The sequence below is a fragment of the Salmo salar genome, chromosome ssa03 (assembly GCF_905237065.1).
Source record: "Salmo salar chromosome ssa03, Ssal_v3.1, whole genome shotgun sequence".
NCBI classification, from domain to species: domain Eukaryota; kingdom Metazoa; phylum Chordata; class Actinopteri; order Salmoniformes; family Salmonidae; genus Salmo; species Salmo salar.
This window is the reverse complement of record NC_059444.1, coordinates 5,974,556-6,000,700: the sequence shown is the minus strand read 5'-3', so window position 1 is coordinate 6,000,700 and position 26,145 is coordinate 5,974,556. Positions and strand designations below refer to the sequence as shown.

The window sequence follows — 26,145 nt, the reverse complement described above, 5'->3', positions numbered from 1 at the left end:
CCATCGATATCTTATATGCATGTATTTAAATATCTTTCTCTCAATTCAATTTAAGGGCTTTATTGCCACGGAAAACATGCTTACATTGCCAATGTCTGTCTGTCTGTCTGTCTGTCTGTCTGTCTGTCTGTCTGTCTGTCTGTCTGTCTGTCTGTCTGTCTGTCTGTCTGTCTGTCTGTCTCTCTCTCTCTCTCTCTCTCTCTCTCTCTCTCTCTCTCCAGTGTATAATATTTATCACAGATTCACAATTGAGCCTTTATTGATCATATTAATTAATCGGGCCGATGAGACGAGTATCCCTAAATTATGTCATATCCGCTTTGCAGGTCCCTGTACATTGCTGATGTTCCACCACCCCTTCTGCTGCCACAAACTTTTCCACCTCGTACTCAGTCACGAGCGGCTGGTGTTGTCTCTCGCGCTGCCTGCATAGCATGCGCGTTCGGAGCAGTGGTAAATGTGATGACTAGTCCGCTGGCATTGATCTACCCTTCGTCTCTTTCTCCGGAGTCGTTAAATAGACGGGCATTTGACCGTTTTTTTTTTTTCTTTCTTCTTCTCAACAGGCACAATCACCAGTCATCTTCCACACTGACTGAGCGACGTGCTTGAAACATACCGAGACAGAGGAACAGGAGGCGACCCCGTTTGTGGGCAGAATGCGGGCGCTGTCCGTGGTGCTGAATCCGCTGCTGTTTCTACTGCTGTTCAGCTATTGCCCTTCTGTGGTGAGTTGAGTTCCACTGACTGCCCTTTTCATCGGCAAGACACTGCGTGAGGAGTTAGACTATTAGCTAGATTAAAAACCAACTGCATAATTATACTTTTAGACAGATAGACTGATACAATGTTGGGATTTGAAGTTCGTATTACAACGGGGTGGTGTTGGAACGATGTTGAGAACACAAATACAAGCTTGAATCGCTTTGTTTGTTTTTCATTGTTTGAAACATCTGTAAGCCATTCAGTGGATACAGTATTGTAATGGATACAGTATTGTAATGCTTTCCCCTCTTAACTGTTGCGTTGGTGTGTTTTGAATTCATTTTTTTTTATACATTTAAGGGAAAATTTAGCAGAACACCCTTAATAAATATATTATATATAATTTTGAAGTACCCTAGTCTACAGTGTTTAAATTGAACTGATTAATGACTGTTAAGACAAAGAGAAACAGACAGCTGCATTTGACTTGTTATGGCTGTCAGACAGATTGTTCAGTCTCCACCACCACCACCCCCCCTCTCTCTCTGTCTCATCCCCTCTGTCTCTCTCTCCCCTTCTTTTTCCCTCTCCCTCCCCCCTCTCTCTCCCCCTCCCCCTCTCTCTCTCTGCCCCCCTCTCACTCTCTGCCTCCATCCCCTCTGTCTCTCTCGCTCTCTCTTTTTCTCTCTCTCTGCCCCCCCTCTCTCTCTGGCCCCCCTCTCTCTCTCTCTCTCTCTGCCCCCCTCCCTCTCTGCCCCCTCTCTCTCTCTCTCTCTCTCTCTCTGTCCCCCTCTCTCTGCCCCCTCTCTCTCTTTCTCTATTCCCCCTCTCTCTGCCCCCCCCTCTCTCTCTCTCTCTCTCTCTTTCTCTCTGTCCCCCCTCTCTCTGCCCTCTCTCTCTCTCTCTATTCCCCCCTCTCTCTGCTCCACCGTCTCTCTCTCTCTCTATTTCCCTCTCCCTCCCCCCTCTCTCTCTCTCTATCCACCCCTCTCTCTCTCCCTCTCTCTCTCTCTATTCCCCTCTCCCCCCTCGCTCTCTCTGCCCCCCTGTCTCCCCACTCTATTTCCCTCTCCCTCCGCCTCCCCTCTCTCTGCACCTCCCTCTCTCTCTCTCTCTCTCCCCCCACTCTATTTCCCTCTCCTCCCCTCTCTCTCTCTATTTCCCTCTCCCTCCCCCTCCCCCTCTCTCTGCACCCCGCTCTCTCTCTCTCTCCCACTCTATTTCCCTCTCCTCCCCTCTCTCTCTCTGTCCCTCTCTCTCTCTCTCTCTCTCTCTCTCTCTCTCTCTCTCTCTCTCTCTCTCTCTCCCCCACTCTATTTCCCTCTCCTCCCCTCTCTCTCTCTCTGTCCCTCTCTCTTTCTCCCTTTGCCAACATCACTGTATATGGTTGTATTCTGATATTGATTCTTGGAAGTTGCCAGAGAAGTAACTATTTTTTAATGTTGGGTTCAATCATTATACAACACAATTACACTGGCCAATTTCCTAATGGTTCTATTAGAAAGAGCATCTAAGACAGCGATGGGCAACTTCATTTGGAATGGGGGGCACAAAAAAAAAATCTGAACACGTCATGAGGGACCACAGTGGCTTGCGGGTCTGTGTACCCACATCCATGCCCACACATGGAGGCAGAGCCGGCCCTAGCCTTTTGGGGGCCTTAAGCAACATTTAGTTGGGAGGCACCTCCACACCTTGAGAGCAAAACATTTTAACAGGGTCAAGAGAAAAAAGCATACGTTTTAGAGCTAATTTCATGCAATTCTAACACATTTTGCCGCATGGTGGAGAGAAATGTTTGCCATTTTTAATATGATATCTGAGCGAGAGTGAATAACAAAAATCAATGGGGGTCCCCTGGTCGGTAATTCCACCTCGATTACTACACGTTGAGATAGCTGGAGTTTTAGCCTGCCTAGTGACATCACCAGGTGGTAAATGAGTTAATAAACCAATAAGAAAGAGAGTTCCAAACCTCTCTGCCAATAACAGCTAGTTGTCAGTTTTCCCCTCCCCACTCAGACCACTCCCAGACAGTCTGAGCAAAATTCTTGCTTGAGAAATTGCTTCTTTGCTAAGAAACTATTTTTTGTTTCTTTTTGACCATTTTAATTTAAATCAATTACTATAAGGAACTTAATTGTTACCCAGAAATGATTTGATAATGAGATTTAAAAAAAATGGCTGCATTGGACCTTTTTAAATATACATTTCGATTTTTTTTTTAAGTCAAAAAATCTTTATCGTCAATTATCTAAAAACCCGTCTATGTGTTGTAGATTATCTAGATTAGACCCTGTAGATTAGACCCTGTAGATTAGACCTTGTAGATTAGACCTTGTAGATTAGACCCTGTAGATTAGACCCTGTAGATTAGGCCCTGTAGATTAGACCCTGTAGATTAGACCTTGTAGATTAGACCCTGTAGATTAGACCTTGTAGATTAGACCTTGTAGATTAGACCCTGTAGATTAGACCCTGTAGATTAGACCCTGTAGATTAGACCTTGTAGATTAGACCCTGTAGATTAGACCCTGTAGATTAGACCCTGTAGATTAGACCCTGTAGATTAGACCTTGTAGATTAGACCCTGTAGATTAGACCTTGTAGATTAGACCCTGTAGATTAGACCCTGTAGATTAGACCTTGTAGATTAGACCTTGTAGATTAGACCCTGTAGATTAGACCCTGTAGATTAGACCCTGCTTCACATCATCTGAGGTTTTTTGTGTTGTACGCGCCATTGTTTGAAACACAACATGCTCTTGAATCCCCGGATGGGTGTCATTTCAATCATAGAATGGACCTATACCTTCAGACCACTGAAATTTCAATTGAAACGATAACTTCTTATTACTATCTAGAAAAAAGAAACGCACACCTTTAAAGGCGAGGTGCTGGCTAGCGGAGTAGAACACTAGAAAATAAAGGAAAGCCGCACACTCTAAGAGCTCAGATGCAAAAATATAATAACCAACGTTTCGACAGCGAAGCTGTCTTCATCAGGGTATCATCACAAACACTGCGAGATGAGTCGTTTATATAGTGTCAAGAGACACACAGGTGTTTGTAATCATGGCCAAGTATGGCCTAATATCATTGGTTAACTCAAATATTTTAAAAAATGGCATACAAAGAACATACAAAAAGACAAACAAATGGATAGCATACGATCATAGCATTTGTAGTCTAAAATGTATCTAACAAACAATTACAATGGCAAAATCACAATAATCACAAGAATGGCTTCAGATCAAAGTCTATGTTGAGACCGAAGGGAGCAAGGGTCTTTAAATTAAAGATCCAGGCAGCCTCTCGTTTTAACAATAAATTATCAAGGTCACCCCCTCTCCTCGGGAGGGTGACATGTTCGATACCAATATAACGCAGAGACGAAATCGGATGGTTTGCTTCCAAAAAGTGGGCCCCAACTGGGTAAGTTAAGCTTTTGCACCTAATGGTGTTACGATGCTCTGAGATACGTACTTTTAATTCACGCTTTGTTTTACCCACATCATTTTTACCACAAGAACAAGTTATAAGATAAATAACTGCCTTAGTGGAACACGTAATAACACCTTTAATTGGGATAGATTTCCCTGTTTGGGGGTGTTTGAAGGATCTACATTTATAAGGGCCATTGCATTGAGCTCAGCCGTTACACTTACAGTTTCCATCCAGTAGGGGGCGCAAATAGACGTTGTGATCAGGAATATCTTGGGGTGGTAAATCAGAGTTTACCAATTGGTCTCTGAGATTTCTGCCCCGCGAGAATACGACCAGGGGAAGATCAGAAAACACATTAACGAGACTATCATCATATTTCAGAATGTGCCAACTTCTTATTATTACCACAAAGATGGCCGCCGGTCCAGCCCACCATCGAATGTCAACTTAAATGGCCACATCTATCGTATTACCTATAGTTCTATGATTTCAATAGGTTTCCTCTTGGAGGATTGACAGTATTATTTTAAAACAACTGATATTCCCATTCAAGTCAACGTTGTCTGATGTGTGGAACTCCAACCATCTTTGTGGTACCGTTTGAAAATACATTTATCTGCCAAAACTTGACACTTGACCCTGTATTCAAAAGGATGATGGCGGACACAACATGAAACCTCCTATTATGTAAAATAGGTTCGGCTACAACATATGCGAATATGAAAATAATCGTTGTCTATGCATTTTTAGATAATATACATTTAAGATTAAAAGATTACATACATAAAATAAAAATAAAAAACGTATTTTAAGAAATTATAAAATAGTTAGACAACACTGTTTGTAAGCATTTAAATGATAGCAATCTCAAGTGTTTATCGTTTCCAGTGATGGTATGGTGGGGTATGCAAAATAGATCAACTCAGAACACCTTTATCTCTTGAATTGTTGGCATTCAGGTCCAAAAAGACTCTGTATGGAAGCTTTCCTTCAAATCAAAAGGGATTCTGTATAAAACAAAAGGGATTGAATTGAAAGAGATTTACCCGCTGGTCCTTCAAGGCTTCCGGAGTTGAAATGGAGTGTGGAGAGACAAGGGGTATCGACATCACCTTCACATAATTTTAGACATAACCATAACCACACAGATACTGTTAACCAGACAGATACTGTTAACCAGACAGATACTGTTAACCATACAGATACTGTTAACCACACAGATACTGTTAACCACACAGATACTGTTAACCACACAGATAATGTTAACCACACAGATACTGTTAACCACACAGATACTGTTAACCATACAGATACTGTTAACCACACAGATACTGTTAACCATACAGATACTGTTAACCAGACAGATACTGTTAACCAGACAGATACTGTTAACCACACAGATACTGTTAACCACACAGATACTGTTAACCACACAGATACTGTTAACCACACAGATACTGTTAACCAGACAGATACTGTTAACCAGACAGATACTGTTAACCATACAGATACTGTTAACCACACAGATACTGTTAACCACACAGATACTGTTAACCACACAGATACTGTTAACCAGACAGATACTGTTAACCATACAGATACTGTTAACCAGACAGATACTGTTAACCACACAGATACTGTTAACCAGACAGATACTGTTAACCACACAGATACTGTTAACCATACAGATACTGTTAACCACACAGATAATGTTAACCAGACAGATACTGTTAACCATACAGATACTGTTAACCAGACAGATACTGTTAACCATACAGATAATGTTAACCAGACAGATACTGTTAACCACACAGATACTGTTAACCACACAGATACTGTTAACCAGACAGATAATGTTAACCAGACAGATACTGTTAACCAGACAGATACTGTTAACCATACAGATACTGTTAATCACACAGATACTGTTAACCACACAGATACTGTTAACCAGACAGATACTGTTAACCATACAGATACTGTTAACCACACAGATACTGTTAACCACACAGATACTGTTAACCACACAGATACTGTTAACCACACAGATACTGTTAACCACACAGATACTGTTAACCACACAGATACTGTTAACCATACAGATACTGTTAACCACACAGATACTGTTAACCACACAGATACTGTTAACCACACAGATAATGTTAACCAGACAGATACTGTTAACCACACAGATACTGTTAACCATACAGATACTGTTAACCACACAGATACTGTTAACCACACAGATACTGTTAACCAGACAGATACTGCTAACCACACAGATACTGTTAACCAGACAGATACTGTTAACCAGACAGATACTGTTAACCAGACAGATACTGTTAACCACACAGATAATGTTAACCAGACAGATACTGTTAACCACACAGATACTGTTAACCACACAGATACTGTTAACCAGACAGATACTGTTAACCATACAGATACTGTTAACCAGACAGATACTGTTAACCATACAGATACTGTTAACCATACAGATACTGCTAACCACACAGATACTGTTAACCAGACAGATACTGTTAACCAGACAGATACTGTTAACCAGACAGATACTGTTAACCATACAGATACTGCTAACCACACAGATACTGTTAACCACACAGATACTGTTAACCATACAGATACTGTTAACCAGACAGATACTGTTAACCATACAGATACTGTTAACCATACAGATACTGCTAACCACACAGATACTGTTAACCACACAGATACTGTTAACCAGACAGATACTGTTAACCAGACAGATACTGTTAACCACACAGATACTGTTAACCAGACAGATACTGTTAACCAGACAGATACTGTTAACCATACAGATACTGCTAACCACACAGATACTGTTAACCAGACAGATACTGTTAACCAGACAGATACTGTTAACCAGACAGATACTGTTAACCATACAGATACTGCTAACCACACAGATACTGTTAACCACACAGATACTGTTAACCATACAGATACTGTGTTAGCCGATGGCCACATGACGGGACTCTTGCATTGGTTAATTATTGTCAGGAGGAATATCCATCAGAGACCATTTTACTGTTTAATGAGCTCACTTGAACATTGTGTGTGTGTGTGTGTGTGTGTGTGTGTGTGTGTGTGTGTGTGTGTGTGTGTGTGTGTGTGTGTGTGTGTGTGAGTAGACAGTCAAGCCTAAGGAAGGCTGGCAGGTGTACAGCTCGGCCCAGGATTCAGAGGGGAGGTGTATCTGTACAGTAGTGGCTCCTGAACAGAACCTCTGCTCCAGAGATGCCAAGGAGGGACAGCTCCGACATCTACTGGAGAAGGTACTGGACACACACACACACACACACACACACACACACACACACACACACACACACACACACACACACACACACACACACACACACACACACACACACACACACACACACACACAGAGATGCACTCTCACACTCATTATGAACCAACGTCACTAGTATTACTCTCATCTATGATAATAATCTATGAAACATGGGCCTTTAATGTATTCTGTCTGTATAGCAAGCCAGGGGGTTTCTCTATCTTATTCACTGTGGTCCAGTGTGGTAAAGTTAACACTAATGTACAAACATGCCTTAGGGCAGTTTCAACCAGGCCATTTCAGGATCCCACCATTGGAAACAGAGGAGTGTGGGTAATGTAGCACAGAGTTTGAGTTTGACGTAGTGGTGATTTTGTTGATTCTTTTCTGTAAAAGTCAAACACAATGGAGGAAGCATTGTAACTAACTGTTGGCTGAACTTGGTCCAGACCCGTTCCACACCAATTGATGAGCTATAAAAAATGTAATAAAAATTAACTTCAAATTAAACCCACCACTGTTGTCCCTATCCATTAAAAATTAAAAATTAAAATAAAAAATATATATATATATGAAAACAAAATGTTACAAAATAAAATCAAAACATTTGAATCTTGTGGGTGCAGAAAACCAATGTTGTGTCTTCTTCTCCTCTTTCATTGAGGTGCAGAACAACTAATGTGATGCCTCTTCTCCTCTTTCGTTGAGGTGCAGAACAACTAATGTGATGCCTCTTCTTCTCTTTCATTGAGGTGAAGAACAACTAATATGATGCCTCTTCTTCTCTTTCGTTGAGGTGCAGAACAACTAATATGATGCCTCTTCTTCTCTTTCATTGAGGTGAAGAACAGCTAATATGATCCCTCTTCTTCTCTTTCATTGAGGTAAAGAACAGCTAATATGATGCCTCTTCTTCTCTTTCGTTGAGGTGCAGAACAACTAATATGATGCCTCTTCTTCTTCTCTTTCGTTAAGGTGCAGAACAACTAATGTGATGCCTCTTCTTCTTCTCTTTAATTGAAGTGCAGAACAACTAATGTGATGCCTCTTCTTCTTCTCTTTAATTGAAGTGCAGAACAACTAATGTGATGCCTCTTCTTCTTCTCTTTAATTGAGGTGCAGAACAACTAATGTGATGCCTCTTCTCCTCTTTCATTGAGGTGCAGAGCAACTAATGTGATGCCTCTTCTTCTCTTTCGTTGAGGTGCAGAACAACTAATGTGATGCCTCTTCTTCTTCTCTTTCGTTAAGGTGCAGAACAACTAATGTGATGCCTCTTCTTCTTCTTCTCTTGTACTGTAGGTCCAGAACATGTCCCAGTCAATCGAGGTGCTAAACCTGCGGACTCAGAGAGACTTCCAGTACATCATGAGGATGGAAGGCCAGTTCAAAGAGCTAAGGTCAAAGTTCAGACAGATAGAGACCAACAGGAAGACACAGGTCAACAGGAACTTCCAGGTCAGTCTGTTTGATAGGTGTCAAGGTTGTTGCCGGTGAATGAGGACCAAAACGCAGCAGGTACGTGAATGCTCATCTTGATTTTTAATTATCTTCAAAATGAACGTACAAAATAACAAAACACGAACGATCAACAAAAACAGTCTGGTAAGGCACAAGGCGAAACACAGAACAATCACCCACAAATCACACACACAAACACACCCTAATATATGGGACTCTCAATCAAAGGCAGATAGACAACACCTGCCTTCAACTGAGAGTCCCAACCCCAATTAACCAAACATAGACATACACTCACTAGACTCCACATAGAACTACCTAGACATAAACCAAAACCCGAAAATACTAAATCAAACACCCTTTACACAAACACACCACCCCGAACCACATAAAACAAATACCCCCTGCCACGCCCTGACCAAACTACAAAACAATTAACCTTATATACTGGCCAGGACGTGACAATAGGAAAATTAGAGGAACATTTGCAGGGACATACAATACCCTTTGACACAAGCTACCAAGCTTTCAAATTAACATATTTTGTGACATCATGGTCAGGTTGTCAACTGATTTTTTTTTTCTTCTAATCTTGTTATGTGATTTATCTGCAATCAGAAAACTCCAGGATGCTAATGATTGATGTTCCGGGATTATAATGATTGATGCTCCATGCAACATTTTGTCCTCTGGAATTGTGTTTGTCCTTCCCCAGGAGTTGAACTGAATTTAATTTAACCCTGTGTTTCCCTCCCTATAGGAGTTGAAGGGTAAGATGGATGCCCTACAGCCTCTGATCCCTGTGTTGGAGCAGTACAAGACAGATGCCCAGCTCATCTCCCAGTTTAAACAGGAGATCAGGAACCTCTCCATGGTGCTCACAGCCATCCAGGAGGAGATAGGAACCTATGACTATGAGGAACTACAACAGAGGGTCCTGAATCTGGAGAGCAGGCTACGCAACTGCATGAGCAAACTCAGTGAGTCACAAGCAAACACACGGACAGACACATCAGTGGCGGTTTGTGACGTTCAGGATTCTTTTTCTGAGCATGGTTTCTATTATAGCATATTGGATGACTGTCATTCATATTCTATTCACCCAGCTCAATGTAACAGCGATAGGTTTAGGCTACTACAGTGGCTTGCGAAGGTATTCACCCCCTTGTCATTTTTCCTATTTTGTTGCCTTACAACCTGGAATTAAAATTAATGTTGGGGGGGGTTGTATCATTTGATTTACACAACATGCCTACCACTTTGAAGATGCAAAATATTTTTTATTGTGAAACAAACAAGAAATAAGACAAAAAAACTGAACTTGAGCATGCATAACTATTCAATAAGTCAATCTTTGTAGAGCCACCTTTTGCAGCAACTACAGCTGCAAGTCTCTTGTTGTATGTCTCTTTAAATTTGGCACATCTAGCCACTGGGATTTTTGTCCATTCTTCAAGGCAATCCTGCTCCAGCTCCTTCAAGCTGGATGTTTTCCTCTGGTCTACAGCAATCTTTGTCATACCGCAGATTCACAATTGGATTGAGGTCTGGGCCATTCCAAGACATTTAAGTGTTTCCCATTAAACCACTCGAGTGTTGCTTTAGCAGTATGCTTAGGGTCATTGTCCTGCTGGAAGGTGAACCTCTGTCCCAATCTCAAATCTCTGGAAGACTGAAACAAGTTTCCCTCTAGAATTTCCCTGTATTTAGAGCCATCCATCATTCCTTCAATTCTGACCAGTTTTCCAGTCCCTGCTGATGGAAAAACATCCCCACAGCATGATGCTGCCACCACCATGTAAACATGTAAAAAACAAACGTAAGCAGAATCCATCTGGATGAGGCAAGGTAGACCAACACAAGATGTGACTGGTCTGGGCCACATCTGATCTTGTGAAGGCTACTGGACACGCACATGGGTTAATCATACATAGACAACATCGGCCTGAACTTGTGAAGATATTTGGACAAGAACATTAGCTAATCAGTTATAGGCACCATTAGACCTGCAGTAGGAGTGTGAAGAAGCTGGATGTAGAGGTCCTGGGCTGGCGTGGTTACACGTGGTCGGCGGTTGTGAGGCCAGTTGGACGTACTGTCAAATTCTCTAAAACAATGTTGGAGGTGGCTTATGGTAGAGAAATTAACATTCAATTCTCTGGCAACAGAACATTCCTGTAGTCACCATGCCAATTACACACCTCCTCAAAACTTGAGGACATCTGTGGCTTTGTGTTGTGTGACAAAACTGCACATTATAGAGTGGCCTTTTAGTGTCCCCAGCACAAGGTGCACCTGTGTTATGATCATGCTGTTTAATCAGCTTCATGATATGCCAAACCTGTCAGGTGGATGGATTATCTTGACAAAGGAGAAATGCTCACTAACAAGGATGTAATCAAATTTGCGCACAACATTTTGAGCGAAATACTGTAAGCTTTTTGTGTGTATGGAAAATGTCTGTGATCTTTTATTTCAGCACATGAAACATGGGACCAACAATTTACATGTTGCGTTTATATTTTTTGTTCAGTATAATTAGCTGCATTGGCTAAGTAAGTGAAAGGTAAACTAAGAAGAAATGAATTTGTTCAAATCTGTTCAACTATTGTCTTTCTCTCTCTACACAACAAGACTGTACATTTGTTTAATCCATGTGTAACTCTGTGTTGTTGTTTTTGTCGCATTGCTTTGCTTTATCTTGGCCAGGTCGCAGTTGTAAATGAGAACTTGTTCTCAACTGGCCTACCTGGTTAAATAAAGGTGGAATAATAATTAAAAGAAAATGTTATGCACTGCAGTGCTATGTAGCTATAGTTTAAGCTTTCAGTACTAGATTCATTCTCTGATCCTTTGATTGGATGGACAACATGTCAGTTCAGTGCTGCAAGAGCTCTGATAGTTTGGAGGACGTCCTCCAGAAGTCATAATTACTGTGTAAGTTTATGGAAGGGGGTGAGAACCTTGAGCCTCCTAGGATTTCTATTGAAGTCAATGTACCCAGAGGAGGGCGGAAGCTAGCTGTCCTCCGGTTACACCATGATGCTACCCTACAGAGTGCTGTTGAGGCTACTGTAGACCTTCGTTGACCTTCAATCAGTTATTTGATGACGTGAATATATTTAGTATAGTTTTATTTAAAAAGGATAACTCTTTAAAACGTTTCACTATTTTTTTTATTTTTGTGAGATTCACTGAGTAAGATAGTCCTCCCCTTGCTCTTCTGAGGAGCCTCCACTGCCACGCACGCAAACACACGCACGCACGCACACGCGCACACACACACACGCACGTTTTAGAACACCTACTCATTCCAGTTTTTTTAAACTATTTTCTATGTTGTAGAATAATATTGAAGACATCAAAACTATGAAATAACACATATGGAATCATGTAGTAACCAAATAAGTGTTTAACAAACGAAAATATATTTTATATTTGAGATTCTTCAAATAGCCACCCTTCCCTTGATGACAGCTTTGCACACTGCTACTACAACTGCTAAAACTGCTGCTATTACTACTACTACTACTGCTAATATTCCTACTACTACTGACACTACTACTACTGCTACTACTACTACTACTGCTACTACTACTACTACTACTACTATTCCTACTACTACTGACACTACTACTACTGCTACTATTCCTACTAATACTGACACTACTAATACTGCTACTACTACTACTACTACTACTATTCATTATACTACTGCTACTACTACTACTACTACTACTATTCCTACTACTACTGACACTACTACTACTGCTACTATTCCTACTAATACCGACACCACTACCACTGCTACCACTACTACTACTACTACTACTACTACTACTACTACTACTACTACTACTATTCCTACTACTACTACTACTACTACTACTACTACTATTCCTACTACTACTACTGCTAATATTCCTACTAATACTGACACTACCACTACTGCTACTACTACTACTACTATTCATACTACTACTACTACTACTACTACTGCTACTAATGCTACTACGACTACTGCTACTACTATTACTACTATTCCTACCACTACTACTGCTACTACTACTACTACTACTACTACTACTACTACTACTACTTCCTACTACTATTCCTACTACTACTACTACTACTACTACATTCCTACTACTACCACACTACCACTATCCCACTACTATCACTACTACCACTACACACCACCTATCCCACCACTACTACTACCACTACTTCCTACCACTATTCCAACCACCACTACTACTACTACTACTACCGCCACCACCACCACTATTCCACTACCACCGACACCACTACTACCACTGCCACTACTACTACTACCACTATCCATACCACCACCACTACCACTACCACCACACACTACTACCACCACCACCACTACTGCTACCACTACTACTGCCACCATGCTACTACGACCACTGCTACTACTATTACCACTATTCCCACCACTACCACTGCTACTACCACTACCACTACTACCACTATTCCCACCACTACCACCGCTACTACTACTACCACTGCTACCACCACTACCACCACTACCACTACTACCACTACCACTACCACCACTACCACTACTGCTACCACCATCACTACCACTATTCCTACTACTACTACTGCTAATATTCCACTACTACCGACACCACTACTACGGCCACTACCACTATTACTACTACTATCTCATACCACCACTACCACTACTACCACCACTACTACCGCTACTACTACTACTACTACCGCTACTACGACTACCGCTACTACTATTACTACTATTCCTACCACTACTACTGCTACTACCACTACTACTACCACTACCACTACTATTCCCACCACTACCACTGCTACTACCACTACTACTATTCCTACTACTACTATTCCCACCACTACCACTGCTACTACTACTACCACTATTCCCACTACCACTACTCACTACCACTACTACCACCAATACTACTGCCACTACCACTACTACTACCGCTACCAATGCTACTACGACCACTGCCACCACTATTACCACTATGCCCACCACCACCACTGCTACTACCACTCCACCACCACCACCACTACCACCACCACTATCCCACCAACACCACTGCCACCACCACTACCACCACTACCACTACCACCACTACCACCGCCACCACTACCACTATTCCTACTACTACCATGCCAATATCCCACTACTACCGACACCACTACCACGGCCACCACTACCACTATTACTACTACTATTCATACCACTACCACTACCACTACCACCACCACCACTGCTACCACCACCACCACCACTGCTACATGCACCACGACCACTGCCACCACCATTACCACTATTCCCACCACCACCACTACCACTACTACACTACCACACCACTACCACCACTACCACACCACCACTACCACCGCTACCACTACCACTACCACCGCCACCAATGCTACCACGACCACTGCCACCACCATTACCACTATTCCCACCACTACTACTGCTACTTCACCATCACCACCACTACCACTACCACCACTATTCCCACCACTACCACTGCCACTACCACTACCACTATCTACCACTACCACTACCACTACCACCGCTACCACTACCACTATTCCCACCACTACCACCGCCAATATTCCCTATACTACCGACACCACCACCACCGCCACCACCACCACTACCACTATTCATACCACTAGTACCACTACCACCACCACCACCACTGCTATTACTACTACTACCACCGCCACCAATGCCACTACGACCACTGCCACCACTATTACTACTATTCCTACCACCACCACTGCCACACATACTACCACAATTACTATACTACTACTACTACTATTCCTACTACTACTACTGCTAATATTCCTACTACTACCGACACCACTACTACTACCGACACCACTACTACTACTACTATCCATACTACTACTACTACCACTACTACTACCACCACCACCACCGCTACTACTACTACTACTACTGCTACTAATGCTACTACGACCACCGCTACCGCCGTTACTACTATTCCACCACTACTACTGCCACTACTACTACTACAACCACTACTACCACTATTCCCACCACTACTACTGCTACCACTATACTACTATTCCCACTACTACCACTACTACTGCTACTACTACAACTATTCCTACCACTACCACTGCTAATATTCCCACCACTACCGACACCACCACTACACCACTACTACTACCACTACTACCACTACCACTACCACCACCACCACTGCTACCACTACCACCACCACCGCCAATATCCCACCACTACCGCCACCACCACTACCACCGCCACTAGTACCACTACCACTATTCATACCACTACCACTACTACTACTACCACTACTACCGCCACTACCACCACTACCACTGCTACTAACGCAACTACGACTACCGCCACTACCATTACCACTATTCCCACCACCACCACTGCTACCACCACTACCACTACCACCGCCATTACGACCACCGCCACCACCACTGCTACTACCACCGCTACTACCACCGCCAATATTCCCACCACTACTACTATTCCCACCGCTACCACCACTACCAATGCCACTGCTACTATTCCCACTACCAATACCACTACCACTATTCCCACCACCACCACTGCTACTACCACTACTACCACTATTCCCACTATTACTGCTACCACTACTACCACCGCTACTACTACTACTACTACTGCTACTATTCCGACTACTACTACTACTACTACTATTCCTACTACTGCTACTACTAATGCTACTATTCCTACTACTACTACTACTACTACTAATCCCCTTCCTACTACTGCTACTAATGCTACTATTCCTACTACTACTACTACTACTACTATTCCTACTACTACTACTACTATTCCTACTACTACTACTACTACTCCTACTACAACTACTACTACTTCTACTACTAATGCTACTGCTACTATTCATACTACTACAACTACTACTACTTCTACTACTAATGCTACTGCTACTACTACTACTATTCCTTCCACTACAACTACTATTCCCACTACTACTACTACTACCATTCCTACTACTAATATTGCAACTGCTACAACTACTACTATTCCTTCTAATACTACTACTAATGCTACTGCTACTACTACTACTATTCCTACCACTACAACTACTATTCCCACTACTACTACTACTACTACTACTAATACTAATACTACTATTCCTACTACTACTACTGCTACTACTACTACTACTACTATTCCTACTACTACTGCTACTATTCTGACTACTACTACTACTACTACTATTCCTACTACTGCTACTACTAATGCTACTATTCCTACTACTACTACTACTACTACTACTACTACTAATCCTATTCTACTACTACTACTACTACTACTAATGCTACTGCTACTATTCCTACTACTACTACTGCTAATATTCCTACTTCTGCTACTACTACTACTACTATTCCTACTAATACTACTACTACTACTGCTACTAATGCTACTGCTACTATTCCTACTACTACTACTACTACTACTACTATTCCTACTACTGCTACTAATGCTACTGCTACTATTCCTACTACTACTACTACTACTACTACTACTATTCCTACTACTGCTACTAATGCTACTGCTACTATTCCTACTACTACTACTACTACTACTACTACCACTATTCCCACTACCACTACCACTAATGCTACTATTCCCACTACTACCACTGCTACCACTAATCCCATTCCTACTACTACTACTACTACTAATGCTACTGCCACTATCTCCCACTACTACCACTGCCAATATCTCCCACTTCCGCTGCCACCACCACTACCACTACTACTACTACCACTACCACCACTACCACTATTCCCACCAATACCACTACCACTACTGCTACTAATGCTACTGCTACTATTCCTACTACTACTACTACTACTACTACTACTATTCCTACTACTGCTACTAATGCTACTGCTACTATTCCTACTACTACTACTACTACTACTACTACTATTCCTACTACTACTACTACTATTCCTACTACTACTATTCATACTACTAATGCTACTGCTACTATTCCTACTACTACTGCTACTTTTTTTACTACTACAACTACTGCTAATATTCCTACTACTGCTATTCCTACTACTACTAATACTACTACTATTCCTACTACTACTACTGCTACTATTCTGACTAATCCTATTCCTACTACTACTACTAATGCTACTGCTACTATTCCTACTACTACTACTGCTAATATTCCTACTTCTGCTACTACTACTACTACTACTACTACTACTACCACTACTGCTATTCCTACTACTACTACTACTACTACTGCTACTAATGCTACTGCTACTATTCCTACTACTACTACTACTACTACTACTACTACTATTCCTACTACTGCTACTAATGCCACTGCTACTATTCCTACTACTACTACTACTACTACTACTACTACTATTCCCACTACTACTACTACTATTCACCACTACTACTACTACTACTAATGCTACTGCTACTATTCCTACTACTACTACTACTACTACTACTACTACTACCACTACTACTAGTCCTACTACTACTACTACTGCTACTAATGCTACTGCTACTATTTCTACTACTACTACTACTACTACTACTATTCCTACTACTGCTACTAATGCCACTGCTACTATTCCTACTATTCCTACTACTACTACTACTATTCCTACTACTAATGCTACTATTCCTACTACTGCTACTAATGCTACTGCTACAATTCCTACTACTCCTGCTACTATTCTTACTACTACAACTACTGCTAATATTCCTACTACTGCTACTACTACTACTACTACTACTACTACTACTACTACTACTGCTACTATTCCTACTACTACAACTACTACTACTTCTACTACTATTGCTACTGCTACTATTCATACTACTACTACTACTACTAAGGGATTAATTGTCATTGTAGTTTGGTCAGGACGTGGCAGAGGGTATTCGTTTTATGTGGTTCGGGGTGGTGTGTTTGTTGAAGGGGCATTTGATTTAAGTATTCCGGGGTTTTTGGGCACTGTTTTATTTTCATGTATTCTATGTTGAGTCTAGTATGTCTGTTTCTATGTTTGGTTAATTGGGGTTGGGACTCTCAGTTGAAGACAGGTGTTGTCTATTTGCCTTTGATTGAGAGTCCCATATATTAGGGTGTGTTTGTGTTTGTCATTTGTGGGAGATTGTTCTGTGTTTATCCTTGTGCCTTGCCAGACTGTTTTGTTGATCATTCGTTCTTTTGTTATTTTGGTGTTCATTTTGAATTTATTAAACGTCAAGATGAGCATACACATACCTGCTGCGTTTTGGTCTCATCACTACGACAACTGTGACAACAACGGAGTTTGGAGTATCTGTCCATAGGACCACTTTAAGCCGTACACTCCACAGAGCTGGGCTTTACGGAGGAGTGGCCAGAAAAAAATATGCAAACATGTTTGGTGTTCGCCAAAAGGCATGTGGGAGACTCCCCAAACATATGGAAGAAGGTACTCTGGTCAGATGAGACTAAAATTTAGCTTTTTTGCCATCAAGGAAAACGCTATGTCTGGTGCAAACCCAACACCTCCCATCACCCCGAGAACACCATCCCTACAGTGAAGCATGATGTTTTTCATCGGCAGGGACTGGGAAACTGGTCAGAATTGAAGGAATGATGGATGGCTCTAAATACAGGGAAATTCTTGAGGGGAAACCAGTTTCACAGATTTGAAATTGGGACAGAGGATCACCTTCCAGCAGGACAATGACCCTAAGCATACTGCTAAAGCAACACTTGAGTGGTTTAATGGGAAACATTTAAATGTCTTGGAATGGCCTAGTGAAAGCCCAGACCTCAATCCAATTGAGAATCTGTGTTATGACTTCTTTACACCAGCGGAACCCATCCACCTTGAAGGAGCTGAGCAGTTTTGCCTTGAAGAATGGGCAAAAATCCCAGTGGCTAGATGTGCCAAGCTTATAGAGACACACCCCAAGAGACTTGCAGCTGTAGTTGCTGCAAAAGGTGGCTCTACAAAGTATTGACTTTGGGAGGGGTGAATAGTTATGCACGCTCAAGTTTTCTGTTTTCTGTGTTATTTCTTGTTTGTTTCTCAATAAAATATTTTGCAACTTCAAAGTGGTAGGCATGTTGTGTAAGTCAGATGATACAAACCCCCCTAAAAATCAATTTTAATTCCAGGTTGTAAGGCAACAAAATAGGAAAAATGCCAAGGGGGTGAATACTTTCACAAGCCACTGTACATGTGGAGGTCTGAAAACTGATCAACTTTGATGTTGGAGTGAACTGTGACGGTCTCTTTTGCACTAGTTTTGACCAGAGCTTTATGGGAATAAGGAATAGCGTTCCATTTGGGACGCAGCCCTGGTCACAGATTAATTTGATAACAGGTGGAGTGTTCCAGTTGTCAGAGTCATGAAATGAGCTGTTAAGAACTAACACAGTCAGGGGAGATCTATTCTGAGTTGTGTGTGTGTGTGTGTGTGTGTGTGTGTGTGTGTGTGTGTGTGTGTGTGTGTGTGTGTGTGTGTGTGTGTGTGTGTGTGAACAGCATGTGGTAAACTGATGAAGATCACTGGACCTGTGACGGTGAAGACCTCTGGTACACGGTTTGGAGCTTGGATGACTGATCCACAGGCCTCCCCTAGAAACAACCGGGTGAGTGGAGGGAGGACCGACCGACCGACAGACCGACAGATATATAGATAGTTTCTTAGACCAGGGGGTTTGATCTAAACACAGACACAAGTGTGATACCTCAGTTTCAAGGGTGTTTATTTAAACCAATAAAGAAAAAGAAAATTAACCGGTCTCCTCCAGCAGACCTCCTCCGGGAGACCTGCTCCGGGAGACCTCCTCCAGGAGACCTCTTCCAGTAGACCTCTCCCAGGAGACCTCTTCCAGGAGACCTCCTCCAGGAGACCTCTTCCAGGAGACCTCTTCCAGTAGACCTCCTCCAAGAGACCTCCTCCAAGAGACCTCTTCCAGGAGACCTCTTCCAGTACACCTCTCCCAGGAGACCTCTTCCAGGAGACCTCCTCCAGGAGACCTCTTCCGGGTTACCACCTTCTGGGCTCCGGGGAATGCTGTCTCCTCTGGGGTAGAACACCGAGGCCCTCGGTTCTAGCTGACCATGAGGACGTATATCAACCTTTCACCTCTTCCAACCTCCCCCTCCTGGCAGCTTTATGGGCCCCATACGGCTGGTGAGCAATCAGCCCCTAGATTACTCTCCAGCCTCAATCAGCCCCAATTAGTCCTGGCTGGTGGACCCGTCCAGACCTGGCACGTCCAGCAGAGGTAGCCACCACCGCGTGATGTAGACTCAGTCTTTCACCAGGCCTCGACGAGACTCCCTCTGGTGGCTAGTCCGCGGTACGCCACAATAGATAGATTAGACAGATAGATAGATGTAGTTCATGGGTGTTATATCTATGAATAATTATAAACTGGGTGGTTCGATCCCTGAATGCTGATTGGCTGACAGCCATGGTATATCAGACTATATATTATGGGTATGACAAAACATTTATTTGTACTACGCTAATTACATTGGTAACCAGTTTATAATAGCAATAAGGCACCTCAGGGGTTTGTGGTATATGGCCAATATACCACGGCTAAAGACTGTGTTCAGGCACTCTGCAATGTGTCCCGCAATGTGTCATGCATAAGAACAGCCCTTAGCTGTGGTATATCTGTAACGGCAGTCGTATAGAGGGGACCAAGGCACGGCAAGGTGAGTGCTCATGATTATTATTTAATGGAAAAATGAAACACTTTACAAAGGAACAAAAACGACAGCAAACAGTTCCGTCAGGCAACAACCACAAAACGGAAAACAACTACCCACAAAACACCATAGAAAACCCCCAACTTAAATATGATCTCCAATTAGAGACAACACGAACCAGTTGCCTCTAATTGGAGATCACCCCAAAACTCAACATAGAAATAGAAAAACAAGAACTAAACATAGAAACAACAAACATAGACTGCCCACCCATATCACCCCCTGTCCTAACTACACAGAGAAAAAACAGCTCTCATAGGTCAGAGCGTGACAATATCGGTCATATACCACAACCCCCTGGTGCCTTATTGCTTAAATATACTTTTGGGCTGGTCTAACTACATCATACTGCTGCTGCTTTCAAAGTGATGGAAAGGCATTTGAGACAAAGAGCTGATGTGGCTTTGTCCAACCTTCTGTTTTGGCTGTATGTGGGTCTTTCCACGAAAAGAGGGCCTTTTGGGTCCCTTTGATATTTTAAGTAGAAATTGTGCACCAATATTGAATTTTATAAACTTGTTATATTACACAAAGTGCACTTTAATACAGACTACATGGATAATTCAGTAATTCAGATTTGTTTTATATGAATAAAGACTTGCTAAAGTGCCAAAATTCAGTATTTTGACCCTCTGTCAACCCTGTGTCACTTCTAGGAATATTTTAACCCAATTAATCCCAAAATGTATCGCAAGTTTGCACCATCATTGCAAAGCCCTAGTTATTTTTGTTTCTTTGACAAAGTCATTTATAAAGATAATAGTGATTCAAAATAGTGTCCCTCATTTTATGGTCAACACTTTTACGTGAACTGAATTCTCCTTTTAATATGGTAAAACTATTTATTTTCAGAATATTTTTTTTCTAAAGAAACATCTAATAGTAAAATAATAGCGTTAACGCAGGTGAGCTGGTTACACTCTTTTTGTCAATTTTTCAGGTGTTTTGTGGTGGAAAACTGAGTGGAACGAGCATAACACGTAAACCCTGTACTAATAGATAGACAGACTAGAAATGTAAAATGTATACATTTTTTTTTATGTGAAGCTTGCATTCAATTGTCACTCCCTGTTTCATACAACACGCTTCCATTCCTCCTGTCACAAGGGAATTTATGGCTGATCCAAGATGAACCCTGTTACTTTATTTGATACTTAATATGCACTTATTACTATAGTATGTATTGTTATTTAACCTCTTGAGATGGGAAAACAAGTTTAACGTACTTTTTATGACAATGTTGAAATTCGGTATAAAATAGTTACAGTACACTTCAAAAGGATTGGTGGAACGACCCATGTGCTATGTTGTGACTAATGTACGTACAGAGTAGACCTTTAAATTGCTTATGTTCTCTTGTACTTGTGTTCTAACCACAGGTCTGGTACATGGATAGCTACACCAACAACAAGATCGTCAAAGAGTACAAGTCCATAGCAGACTTTGTTTCCGGGGCCGAGTCTCGAACCTACAACCTGCCGTTCAAGTGGGCCGGGACCGATCACGTGGTGTACAACGGCTCTCTGTACTACAACAAGGTCCAGAGCAACATCGTGGTGTGTTACCGCTTCGAGACGGGCCGCGTTGTGACCCAGAGAGCCCTGGAGAACGCCGGCTTCCACAACGTCTACCCTTACACCTGGGGAGGCTTCTCCGACATAGACCTCATGGCCGACGAGCTGGGCCTGTGGGCCGTCTACGCCACCAATCAGAACGCAGGAAACATCGTCATCAGCCAGCTCAACCCCGACACGCTACAGGTCCTCGGAACCTGGAACACGGAATATTCCAAACGGAACGCCGGGGAGTCCTTTATGATCTGTGGAACACTCTACATCACCAACTCTCACCTGACTGGTGCTAAGGTTTACTACGCATACTCCACCAAGACCTCTAACTATGAGTACACAGACATTCCCTTCCATAACCAGTTCTTCCACATGTCCATGCTGGACTATAACGCCAGGGACCGGGCGCTGTACGGCTGGAACAATGGACACCAGGTTCTGTTCAACGTCACGTTGTTCCATATCATCAAGACAGAGGACGATTCGTGAGGAGGAAGAACCGCCGAGGAACTCAAAGGATTCCACTGACTAACATTCCTGGTGTTCCGGTGTTCCGTCAGTCATTGTGGGAGTTCTATTGTTGGGTCTCTAAATGGTATTTTTTTGCTATCTTCTTTTGACAATCCATCTTCGGATCTATTGGCTTCCCTTTCAAATTCCTAATGCAAGAATTACTAAAGATGTTGGCCTCTGAACTCTGAACTGTCTCCCAATGTCATGACAGAGTCATGATATTCTATGGTAGTTCTACCTAGCAACCCCAATTTTAAATCATCTGGCCCTCTAACGATGACATCATGCCCTGACAGTCTTCCTCTTGGTTTTTTTTAAATTCATTTTCCTCTCTTTTGACACAAGCCTTTATTTTCACTTTATCCCTTTCCTTTCAGCTACTCTACACTGGACTCTATGAGAGATTGTCTGGGCTGGGTAACATGCCTCTGATTGGCTGGGCTTGGGCAACATGCCTCTGATTGGCTGGGCTTGGGTAACATGCCTCTGGTTGGCGGGGCTTGGGTAACATGCCTCTGGTTGGGTGGGCTTGGGTAACATACCTCTGATTGGGTGGGCTTGGGTAACATACCTCTGATTGGGTGGGCTTGGGTAACTTAGCTTTTGTATCCATTGCAACAGTGTCAATAGGAGTATGCCTTATTCAGTGCAGTCTGTTCTGTAAGTCCATAGGATAACAGGTGTCCTGTCCTGCATGAATGTCTATGATAGCATGTCTAGCTCTCTGTGATTTGCATCCAAAATGGCACCCTAGGTCCCAAAGGGCTCTGGTCAAAAGTAGCACACTATATAGGGAATAGGATGCCATTTTGGATTCAACGTATGGCTGTCCTGATAGCATCTATAACTCTGTCTGTGGACTCTCTCGGCAACCATCTCTCTTTCCCATTGTAACACAATTAATGATTATTGTCTGATTATACTGTATATGGATAAACAGGAAAATACACATTTATATACATAATTACTGTTACATTATGGAAATAAAGTTATTATTGTTCTTGATTAAGTTTTGTAGCCGGAGTATTGATTTGCTCAGAATATTAGTTTGTGTCGAACTGCAATGTTACTACGATGTAGTATCTTTATTTTGTAACTTGATGAGGGAATCGATTGTCTGTGATAACACATTATGCAAACAGTGATCTCTATGGGCCCTATTCAGACTTAAGATAAGTTCACTTAATATGGACTTAAGTCAAACATTTTGCCTTAAAGATGGAATGCGCCGAATGGGGAAACAGCGCCACTGGGCACCTGGTAAAAAAAAAAAGTAGAGTACATATTGCGTTGTTCTATCACGTGTACAATGATGTCAGAGCAATGATGTCAGAGCAATGATGTTAGAGCAATGATGTTAGAGCAATGATGTCAGAGGGTAAAAAAACAGTGTTGGTTGTTTGCTGTGACTTCTTTGTTGTTGTAATATCACCAACGGACGAGGCAGTTTCACCATTAAGGATTCCAGCTTTACTTCCATGTTTTAATGACTTAAGTCCAAGTTTCCAGTGTGAATCGGGTCACAAGAACATGTGATATATTCGCATTTGTTAGTGATCTCTATCAGAAAAAACTGAAGCCTTTCTAATCAGAATTTCAGGAGAATAGCAGAGTAAATGAGCTCCTATGGTGATTACCACTCTATCAGGTCTGACCTGAGTGTTGTTGCCATTGTGTGTGTGTGTGTGTGTGTGTGTGTGTGTGTGTGTGTGTGTGTGTGTCCAGACGACCATGCACCAAAACACCCTGACCTCCCCACCAGAATCCCTACCCACCACCAGTTCCAGAATCCCTACCCACCACCAGCTCCAGAATCCAGAATCCCTACCCACCACCAGCTCCAGAATCCAGAATCCCTACCCACCACCAGCTCCAGAATCCAGAATCCCTACCCACCACCAGCTCCAGAATCCAGAATCCCTACCCACCACCAGCTCCAGAATCCAGAATCCCTACCCACCACCAGCTCTAGAATCCAGAATCCCTACCCACCACCAGCTCCAGAATCCAGAATCCCTACCCACCACCAGCTCCAGAATCCAGAATCCCTACCCACCACCAGCTCCAGAATCCAGAATCCCTACCCACCACCAGCTCCAGAATCCAGAATCCCTACCCACCACCAGCTCCAGAATCCAGAATCCCTACCCACCACCAGCTCCAGAATCCAGAATCCCTACCCACCACCAGCTCCAGAATCCAGAATCCCTACCCACCACCAGCTCTAGAATCCAGAATCCCTACCCACCACCAGCTCTAGAATCCAGAATCCCTACCCACCACCAGTTCCAGAATCCCTACCCACCACCAGCTCTAGAATCCAGAATCCCTACCCACTACCAGCTCCAGAATCCAGAATCCCTACCCACCACCAGTTCCAGAATCCCTACCCACCACCAGTTCCAGAATCCCTACCCACCACCAGCTCCAGAATCCCTACCCACTACCAGCTCTCTCTCCTAAACCAGACAATACCAGAGACATACAGTACCAGAAGCTGTGGTTCAGCTAAGACCAGAGACATACAGTACCAGAGACATACAGTACCAGAGACATACAGTACCAGAGGCTGTGGTATAGCTAAGACCAGAGACATACAGTACCAGAGACATACAGTACCAGAGACATACAGTACCAGAGGCTGTGGTACAGCTAAGACCAGAGACATACAGTACCAGAGGCTGAGGTATAGCTAAGACCAGAGACATACAGTACCAGAGACATACAGTACCAGAGGCTGTGGTTCAGCTAAGACCAGAGACATACAGTACCAGAGACATACAGTACCAGAGACATACAGTACCAGAGGCTGTGGTACAGCTAAGACCAGAGACATACAGTACCAGAGACATACAGTACCAGAGGCTGTGGTACAGCTAAGACCAGAGACATACAGTACCAGAGGCTGTGGTACAGCTAAGACCAGAGACATACAGTACCAGAGGCTGTGGTTTAGCTAAGACCAGAGACATACAGCACCAGTCAAAAGTGTGGACAAACCTACTCATTCCAGAGTTTTTCTTTATTTGGACTATTTTCTACATTGTACAATAATAGTGAAGACATCACAACTATGAAAAATCACATATGGAATCATGTATTAACCCAAAAGTGCTAAACAAATCAAAGTATATTTTATATTCTTCAAAGTAGCCACCCTTTGGCTTGATGACAGCTTTAAACACTCCTGGCATTTTCTCAACCAGCTTCACCTGGAATGCTTTTCCAACAGTCTTGAAGGAGTTCCCACACACACTACCGGTC

General features: G+C 42.6%; 1 protein-coding gene across 1 annotated transcript; it reads left to right on the top strand.

Moving 5' to 3' along the window:
• Positions 1–330: 330 nt before the first annotated feature.
• On the top strand, positions 331–23,890 carry LOC106596891 (noelin-3). The gene is made up of 7 exons (XM_014188145.2): positions 331–453; positions 567–728; positions 7,326–7,469; positions 8,792–8,947; positions 9,711–9,930; positions 19,559–19,665; positions 22,180–23,890. Exons 2-7 carry the CDS (start codon positions 660–662, stop codon positions 22,855–22,857), a joined length of 1,374 nt encoding a protein of 457 aa, XP_014043620.1. The 5' UTR covers positions 331–453; positions 567–659; the 3' UTR covers positions 22,858–23,890.
• Positions 23,891–26,145: the final 2,255 nt, after the last annotated feature.

What these genes read in the sequence shown, in the direction of transcription:
- LOC106596891 (XM_014188145.2), top strand. Translation starts at nt 660, where the DNA reads ATGCGGGCGCTGTCCGTGGTGCTGAATCCGCTGCTGTTTCTACTGCTG. An exon ending in CAACTGCATGAGCAAACTCA is followed by an intron (nt 9,931 to 19,558) that starts GTGAGTCACAAG and finishes GTGTGTGAACAG; the next exon opens with CATGTGGTAAACTGATGAAG. An exon ending in CCTCCCCTAGAAACAACCGG is followed by an intron (nt 19,666 to 22,179) that starts GTGAGTGGAGGG and finishes TTCTAACCACAG; the next exon opens with GTCTGGTACATGGATAGCTA.